The sequence below is a fragment of the Pinus tabuliformis genome, chromosome Q (genome assembly GCF_031772625.1).
Source record: "Pinus tabuliformis cultivar Carrire ecotype Pingquan chromosome Q, CPIR1, whole genome shotgun sequence".
NCBI classification, from domain to species: domain Eukaryota; kingdom Viridiplantae; phylum Streptophyta; class Pinopsida; order Pinales; family Pinaceae; genus Pinus; species Pinus tabuliformis.
The window spans coordinates 355,673,333-355,683,471 of record NC_142296.1 but is presented as its reverse complement, the minus strand read 5'-3'; the positions used below and the strand labels follow the sequence as shown (position 1 = coordinate 355,683,471).

Below are 10,139 nucleotides of genomic sequence, written 5' to 3'. Positions count from 1 at the left end.
AGAGGTTGAGCGGGTCTTAAATTATTGCCACTCCGGTGCCTGTGGTTGTCATATGTGTGGATATGCCACTACTAAGAAAATCCTTCGCGCTGGTTATTTTTTGCCTTCTATCTTCAAAGATTGCATTCTATCTCTCCAAAAATGCCACGAATGCCAGATTTTCAACCGTAGGCAGTGCGCCGCATCCGCACCCCTATGCCTAGTAATTATTGTTGGCCCATTTTCCAATTGGGGAATTGATTTCATGACATGCAACCCTCGATCGGTCGGGGACCATGGTTATATAATCGTCGTCATCAACTATTTTACTAAATGGGTTGAGGCGATGTCTACATACAATGATGACGGTATTATAGCTGCTCTGTTCTGTTTTAACCATGTCATAGCACGTTTTGGTGTCCCTCAATATATCGTGACTAACCATGGATCAAATTTTCATCAGCACATGATGGCAAAGCTTACTCCTGAGTTGGGCCTTGAACATGATAACTAAACTACTTATTATCCAGAGGCCAATGGCGAGGTTGACGTAGTTAATAACGTTTTGATTACTATGCTTCAGCATACCATTGGGAAGCACAGAAAGGATGGGAATTTAATGATATTCTTAGCCCTTTGGGCTTACAGAACTTCTGTTAAGACAACTACTGGATTCAATCCATTCCAGTTGGTGTATGGTTTAGTAGGAACTCTTCCAATCGAATGCGAAATCCCTTCACTTAAGGTAGCTATCCAACTTTTTCCGAATACCTTTCCTGAAGAGGAACATTTACAATATGTTGAGAGGCTTGACAAGACTTGTCACATTGCTGCAATGGTCATCGAGGCTCAAAAGGAGCAAGTTAAAGCTCATTTTGACCAAGGTGGCTTGGTCCTTCTTTACAATCAAGACAACGATAAATTGGGAGTAGGAAAGTTAGAACCCATGTGTCATATGCCCTATATCGTTAAGTGTGTCTTACAAAAGGGTGCCTATGAGCTATGTGATTATGAGGGAAATGCATTGTCACAACCCTGTAATGGGTTGTATGTCAAGAAGTATTATGCATGAAATTCATGTAATAACTTTTGTACATTAGTGTGTTAATTCATTAGTGTGTGTTTTTTATTTTGGTGTGTTTGTCTTCTTTTGCAGATGCTGCCAAACCTTTACGTTGGTTTTGCTGATGGTGCTCATTGTATCACACAAAATCTGCCTTCCGCAACATGGGTACTCTATGACCCTGATGGCCAGCTGATTAACTTAGAAGGTATATGCCTTGGTCAAACAACCAATAATATTGTTGAATATAATTCATTTATTGAACTCTTGTGAGAAGTAGTTACTCCTGGCATTAGGGATTTAGTTGTCAAGTTGGATTCACATCTCATTGCGTTATAATTAAATAATCACTACTGAGTGAGAAATCCACAAATATTGTGTATGTATCTACATATTAGATTGTTAGAAATAAATTTTGATTTCATTACATATCAACATATTCCATGTAATTTAAATACACTAATAGATGCATTAGCTAATTTTGTTCTTGATAGGCATTTGTGTCATATATAAAACTGATCATGATTATGGACACATAAGTAGAAAATAAAACATGCATCTATATATATATATATATATATATATATATATATATATATATATATATATATATATATATATATCACGTCTACTAGAGTGTTTACATCAAAATATAAAAAAATAGAGCGTTCTGGAACACTTGGATTTCAAAGCCTACAAAATGTGAAAAAGACAAGATAAACTATAAGACTGCATGGTTCTCATGATAGCATGAGACCACCCTGATCACTCGGCCTAGAATCCAACACAGTCTCACAAAAAATCCGCATCTATATATATATATATATATATATATATATATATATATATATATATATATCACGTCTACTAGAGTGTTTACATCAAAATATAAAAAAAGAGAGTGTTCTGGGACACTTGGATTTCAAAGCCTACAAAATGTGAAAAAGACAAGATAAACTATAAGACTGCATGGTTCTCATGATAGCATGAGACCACCCTGATCACTCGGCCTAGAATCCAACACAGTCTCACAAAAAATCCCACAGTGTGTCTTTGCCAATGCAGTAGAACATCATCAATAGTGGCATAATCTGGAACTTCTCGAGTTATTGCCTTAAGATTGCACTTTGTCTCAGCTAAGGGGACAACCCCTTCTTCATAGTCCACACCCACTATCGGATGAGAATCTCACTGTTCTATTGGAAACATTCTTGATGGTCTCTATGGTCCGACATATGCACATTTATCACAAGTTTGTTGGACACCTAATCCTTTATGGGTTGGTGTAGAATGTGAACAGCCACGAGAGTCCAAGAGACCTTGGGATGTGGAACCCAATGGTCACACGAATGTACTATAAATGTATATCATTGTCAATAATAAATGTAATCTCATCTTTAACCTTCCTATTTTGTCTCTACCATGTGTGTGTTTAACATGGTATCAGAGCGGACGATCTCTTGCCCAGTTCACATTTGAGCCACTGTTTTTTGTGGCCATTCTTTGTGTTCTTGTTTTCAGACCTTGGTGTTATCAATACTCTAAGAAATATGCACTTATGAGAACACAAGACCTAAATTTGGGTCTTTGCGCTGCTAAATCTTGGTATATACGTTGGATATTGTTAGATCTCATCATTGGCTGAGTTGGGCGATGTAAAGGAGATGTTTTCAGAGTAGAGGATGAGGTTGATGATGATGAAGATGAAGGAGTTGGTTTACCATGCTTTCGTATTTGCTTGGTACTGTTGAATTTTCCATCTCTGGTAGCGTGAAACAAGGCGACTGCACATGGCTATGGGATACTTCCACTCAAACACTTCAAGTACAGTAGGTATTTCTGCAAATGGCTTGTAGTTTTCTCTCATGGAGGTCCTAGAACATTCATGATTTCTAGAATCCTCTTCGGAGCTATGTAGGATTTTTTCAAACAGCCATGGAATTCATAGATATGAATAAAATACATTTAACATTTATTGCATCTTGTTTTGTCTTTTGATTCTTGGTCAGAAAGTTAGAAATGGAAGATTCCACCCACAAGTTGTTGTTTAGAATTTTTCTTGCTTTAGGAAAATAATAACTGTCAATTAAAGATTCTAGTGAAGAAATTGCAGATGCAACTCTTCTCTCCACTATACCGTAATACCTCCACCGGCCAGTTTTATAGTCTATTAACAGCGGTATCGTTGTAGTTGCGGTATCATAACACCAGTCATAACTCCATAAGTTGTTGATACCACCATTAATTAAACCACTATCTAGTACACTTCCACACCATTTCAGTGTTACATATTCCACCGTGGAGTTGGCACCATTTTCTCCTCTTTTCGACTCTAAACGAGGCAAAATTGAGGCAAAGGAATAATCTCTCGGGACAGAAAGCAAGACAGAGAAATTTGTGTGTTAGTTTTAAATGAGAGTTTCCCTATATTCACAAGTGTTTATCTATATTTTCCAATGCATGTTAGCTAATCCAAGTGTTTCAGACTAAATTGCTTGGTAAAATGAAAGTTGGAACTTGTTGATGTATATGTCTAAAGATAAAATCTTCTGGCTTTGAGGATGACAATGTGCTTCCTCAAAGCACACTTTCAGGTGGTGGAGGCAAAGGGATTTGCTTTAGCTCTTTGCACTCTTCAATGAAGGGATCTCCTACATCAAGGTTATCCACTGTCATAGACGTGTGATACAGTAGTTCACTTGAATTGAAAGGGAGCATCTTCATCACTGAATCTATATTTGATGGCATATTTCCAAGACCAACCTTTCTAAATTTATCATTATAGAGGTACTCATGGATTTTTTTCGAAGAAAAAAATGAAAAAGTTCTAGAGTTCCATCTTCACTAGATTCTCGACTAAGTCCTCCATTCAATGACAAGGTTACCAAAGGATAGTCAATTTGAACTTCTCCAAATTTATCACCAAAAACTGCATGAAAATATTCTACATCAGAGGACATTGAAGGATATCTTGAACTAGATTCGCATGCTCTGTGCCTAAAATAGAATTAACTTGGAATTTGGCAATATCGATTCTGCTCGAAAAAAACCCTTGAGGCATTGGTACTCAGTTATAACCTTGTGTGAAATAGTGTTAAAAATTTTATCTGCAGTGTCTTGCAGGACGAATAAGGCCTTGCACAGTTGACCATATTTAGGAGGAGGAGCTGATGCCACCGCTGAGTAGTAGGACCCATGAGGATTCCTCCTCCCAACTTCAAATACGCGAAGCATTTTAACAACTAGCTCTATCAACTTATGCCTGTTGGATGATCTGTTTGTGGGTGTCCACTCCAAACAAATCGAGCACATAAGTTAGATTTTCATCATAACTAGACATGAAAGCATACAAAATTGGTACATTGGTATGCAAATCAAGTGGATAGAGATACCGTCTGATACACGCCCATTGTAGAATTATGGTTTGGGTTTAAGCATACAAGAAAGGTTGACCTACTACCTCCATCGATCATAACGAGTTGAAGCTTGAAGTCATCCCATTTGATTCAGAAGAAATAGGTTGTGATTTGCTTATTCGAACAACACCTAGCTATCTGCTTGGGCCCCATGACATTTTTGCACCATTGAAGTTGTTGGATCTTTAGCTTTAACAGTGAGATCGTGATTGTTAGACATAAAATGCTCATTGAAATTTGAAGAAATTGAAGAGAAAACAGAACTCTGGTAGATGACAGTGATGTGGATGGTGTAGTTTATTCACATGAGAGCTTGGATATACTTTTAAAATTTGTTGAATATTACCAGCAACCAGAAAGCAGATAGCTTCAAGGATTTCCCTATTATAATTAGGCACATTTAATTTTGGAAAATATTTCATTTCTAGCTACCTTCCTTTACAATTACATTTGTGATCATTTATCGACTTGAATTGTTTGAATAATGACAAAAATTCATGGACTATTGGAGTTATTAGGAACTCTAATCATGTCCACCAATGACAACACAATTGAAATCAACAAAACCACTCTTGTTGATATTCAAACTTGTCTGCAACATACACAGGAAAAGGTAGAATTTTTGGAACTTGAATCTCAGCTTCAGCAAGAAGAATTACAGCAGTGGAGTCAACATTCTGAACCTGTTTCTGTTCAGAACATTGAAACAAACTCCCATAAGAAACAAATTGATTCAGATCCAGTACCTAATGAAGCATCACAATTACATGCAGACAAAAAAAATTCAATCTGCACTTCTCAAGCCTATCATCAGACCTTGGGAAGAGCTTGTCCATAACAAGCACAGAACAGGTCTTGGATATGATAAGGAGGTTTCCTTTCATATTCCAGATTACTCAAAGCCCATTTAGTTTAAGAGTGTCGGATTTCTTCATGACAGTTCACCTTCAGCTGTTCCAGATTCTACTCCTCTTCCACAACAACAACAAAAGATTGTGAAATGCCAACGTTGTGACCATGTTGGCCATATGAAAGAGCATTTTTTTTTAATCTTCATCCATGTGAGAATTGTCATAAAACCACTCATTCTTCACATAGATGCTTTAGAAAAAAGCCTTTTGCAAGAAAAAAGATTCATCTTGGATGGATTGCTTCTTGGGAATGGGCATCAACAGCCAAGAAGATATTTCATTCATATGTCTGAACTTGTTCTAGAGTATTGAACAGTCTTGCAATTGAGTTTTCTCCATCATCTCACCTTATATTTGACAGGGGAGGAAATGATGGTCATATACAATCTTCAAAGCCACATCAAGAGAGACTGAGCCACACCCTGCCATACCAAATTCATAGTTGTAGCCAGAGACAAAGATGCCCCTGAGCATGCCTTCATTCTATGACACCTCTTCAAAGAATTGGGGAGACTTCCTCTAGTAGAAGACTTCAGCTTCTTGCTAGTTTTAGAAGAGTTCTAGGAATTGCATTAAGCATTCAAGAGTTGTTGGTCATCCTTAAACCATCACAGGTGGAGACCTTCATTTTCAGGTTGAGGTGCTTCCTTCTATGCGGGTGAGACCTCCCTTTCATTGTTGAATATTTCCCTCTTCAAATCATTAGGAGAACTTCCTCTAGTAGAAAACCTGAGTTTCATGGCAGACTTGGAAGAGTTCTCAGAACCGCACTAAGCATTCCAATGTTGGTGGTCATCCTTAAACCACCACCATTTATACCAACATTTCAGAGAGCACATTAAACCTAGTGTTACCATGCATTTTTTCACATTTTGTATTACAACTCTCTTCTTGGAAACATACATAACACTTTGGATTAAGGGGGGGAATGTTGGTCGCCTATTCCTCTATGGTTTGGTGTAGAATGTGAACAACCATGAGAGTCCAAGAGACCTTGGGATGTGGAACCCAATGGTCGTACGAATGTACTATAAATGTATATCATCGTCAATAATAAATGTAATCTCATGTTTATCCTTCCTATTTTGTCTTTGCCATGTGTGTTTAACAAATTTGAGTCTAAGCTTACACTTTTACAAAAAATATAAAGCTTGAAAAAATCCAAAAAAACAAGTTTTTACTTGCATCGGTGCACTGTTCTCGTGGTGGTAGAGGGAGATATGGATCCCACCTAAAATTTTTGCCATCACAAACATAATCATCCACCACGAGTAGTTGGTGTTCTCGTTAAATGAAGAATTGTGGTGGATAATGCATGTGCTGACCTGTTCCTCCTCGAGGCATTAGTTGACTCCATCGCATGAGTCTCAGATCTCGAGGGGAAAGATCTCGTACCTCTTGTGGAGTAGGAAGATTCTCTCTGTAGACAAATATAATCCCTCTTACCTAGGGGAGAGGGTCTAGCCAAAAACAAGAAAATTTGACATAAGTTCCCTTAGATTGAGAATGGATAAGATCCTTCCTCTTGTATCTCTTATCCTTGTTCGATGATATCCTTGTGTTTTTTTTCCAGTGATCAGCTCCTTACTTATTAATCAAACACCCGAAGAAAATAGACAAGAAATCGATGTACACATGATAGCATTCCATAGAGTTCAATCTACTTAAGAGGCTAAGGAGTTTTAAGCTACCAAATACAGTATTGCAATTTATATAGGAAACAAAATATTAGTTGTATTAATATGACAAAAAGGAAACTACAACCTTTTCCTTAGCATTGAAGGTATCCTTCGATGGGTCTGGATTCCAAGCATCACTCTAACATCCCCTAAAACACCTCAATGATGGGACTTTAAGGTCTCTTTCTCCTTATTCACACCAAAACATCTTAGAAGCTATTCTCCCTTTAACAAGCTCTTAATAAGCATAAACTAAGAGGTAAGACTAGAAAATTTTTGCAGATTATTCCAGCCCTTCCATTCTAACCTTTGAGGTTGGAATGGGAGAAGTTTATATAGGCATGAGAGAGGGGATATGGTTTCTCTTATGATGGGAATAATCCTTATCTCCTGGGTTAGTTCCTTTTTAATAGGGTCCAAAGGAGCCCAAACAATCTCTCTCAGCTCTATCTCGACTAACCATTTACCAGACTTTCGTTCACGAAGCTTCTAGACCTGGAAGCTTCGAATCCATCTTTAGAAGATTTCCAAAAGAGGATCAACATGGGTAATCAAGGGAGAACAACGCTAATCAGCACAGGGCTAAGTGTTATTCTCAACAAATCGGTGCGGGGAAGAAACTAAGGGATAACGTCAACCTTTAAAACTAGGTTTAAAGGAAGTATCTCTAGAAATGATGTAAAGGGAAAATGATTTGTAGATGGAAAGTGACTCAAAGAGATGTTCTTCATGATAGGGAAGTACACAGGTTTTACTATAGAGGTCCTCCAAGATCAAGGAACAGGGAGTACAAGGACAATGACAAAATGTTGTGTAACACCTTTGCCCACTGATACTAGAATAGGGGAACTCGCTCCAGAAAGAATGTCACTAGTATAAAACCAAACCCAAATTGCCTTGAATGTCCATTATTCGCCTTAGTCAATTTCCATTTCATGTTTTCCAAAATTCCTCCTCACCAGTTGAAGATGTTGGAGGTCAAACATGCGATAGCATATTGGAACTAGGATTTTGAAGCCTGATGCAAGGCTTGCATGATGGATACACGCACCATAGTGAACAAAATCGTTCTCAAGATAAGGTTGTTGGTGATTGTCACTATCTTCACCTTACCTCCATTGGTTATTTCAGCACTTAGATAATACCTTTGGACTAAACCCCTGGTACTCTCACCTCCTTGGCGACATCCAAAGAGTTGAACTACTTCCCCTCGTCGGGACAATCCCCTAATGAAGTAAATATCGATCTCCTCCAGTTCTAGTTCCTGGCCTATTATGATGAATATCTCTTGATCTACAACTAAGATACTAATCACATAGGGTAGAAACTCCATCTGAGCCCTTAACCCTCTGTTCCTAAAGAATTTTAGCAGTCTGCAATTCCTTAGAGAATTTATGCATGCAGGATCTTCAGCTGCATGATGATCTTCGGCCTCATGGCCTCTTTCTTTCCACTCCAAGACCATATTATCCTACAAAAACAAAATTTAACACCTATTAATGCCTTTTTCATGGATCAAAAACATCAATTTTTTCTTGAAATAGAGTTTTTTTTTTTTTTTTTTTTTGAAAAAACCACCCTTGGCTTCTTCATGCCTATTTTTACAAACAATGAAATGGCATCACGTGAGCCTTTAGGCTCAAGTGTGACCATCGCGGGTCTGATGACCATACTTGTGATGGTCACCAACGCCGTAAATTTTTGAAATCCTCCTTCCTAGCATCAAAATTACCATTTAAAATTCATAAAAAAGTGATAAAGTGCCAGAGCAGGGATGAGGCTCTTACCTGCTGGAGACGGTACCCTAGATATCCTGTAAAACCCATGGGAAAATCAAGAGAATTAGGGCACAAAATGCACTTTCAGAGCTCACTTTGGTAAAAGGGCAAAAAATAAAATTACTTTTGCCTATTTATAAGTTTTCCAAGTCATTTTTGTTGATATTTTTGTAATAGTTTAATATTTTCTCTCGATATCAGTAATGGGTGTGTTTCTTGTGCAGTTACAAGTAACTTTAAATTGAATAATGATCATTATTGACCGATTCTTGCGAATTTTATTTTATCACTTGTTCAAACTCATTAAATAAACAAAAATGGAAACTCCCTCGAGTCATCTTTCAACTGTTTTTTGACTCTCTAAAAGTGAAAATATTTATGAGTATTTGTCATTTTGAAATCGTTAAAGTAAATGAATCGAAGTCACCTCAGTATACATTTACCCCTTTTTCAGGTTGAGATTGACTATTTACCAAAAAGGTACACCTTGGTCGACATGGTAAAGAGGTTCCATCGGATATTTTTTTCTACCTTTTCAGGTTAGAGGGACAAATTACGAAAAGGGACAAGATGGAGTTTTTCTTTTCTGTTTATTTCTAAAGCTCTCTAAATATGAAAAATAGACTGATTTATTCTTATATCAAACTCATTAAAACTCTACGACGAAAGACTCGTCACCATGGTGCGACTGAACTTCTCCTTCCTAGGGCTTGTAAAAATTACGAGGATGGATTCATTGAAAAAATGAAATTATATGACAATCATATGTTATCCCCTTCAAGCATGTGATAAAAATAATTGGGGTAATCACTAGAAATAGCGAGGGAAAAATGAAGATGAGACATCCTTTGCATAGGCATCATGTTACTCTTGAACATGACACTCTTTTGCTCTTGTGTCAGGTTTGGGATATCCTCACTCAGTCACTTATCCTCCTAGGTTTGGGTGATCCATTTTGCCTCTATTTTTTACTATTCCATTCTGGCATCATGACCTTTAGTCCTATGTCAAGTCAAATGCTGCCACACTCTGGAGTCGTATCGCCAATGTTCAAGGGAAGTCCAATCTGTAGTTATTTACTGATACATTATTTTGAGTCATTTGTATAGTCCTGAATATTATTCCACTTTATCCCTTGTTTCGTGTCAATGATAGGGAATTCATCATTAGCCTCCTTCGACGGGTCACTTCCTGTCGACTTCAGCTCATTATCTAGGAAGATGACTTAGGAACTCCCTTTCAGTACCTTAGAGCTGGCATGCCCTAATGTCCAGTTCTTCACATCCAATGACTGGTCTTCGTTATTGGCTTTT

General features: G+C 37.6%; 1 protein-coding gene across 1 annotated transcript in view; it reads left to right on the top strand.

The window, feature by feature from the left end:
- Positions 1-325: 325 nt before the first annotated feature.
- LOC149219642 (uncharacterized) overlaps positions 326-10,139 on the top strand; it is a 51,173-nt gene continuing 41,359 nt past the window's right edge. Inside the window, exons 1-3 of the mRNA XM_089386877.1 lie at positions 326-412; positions 563-907; positions 1,136-1,250. Of these exons, the coding sequence (XP_089243003.1) occupies positions 326-412; positions 563-907; positions 1,136-1,250 (547 nt within the window). The remainder of the gene's footprint in view (positions 413-562; positions 908-1,135; positions 1,251-10,139) is intronic.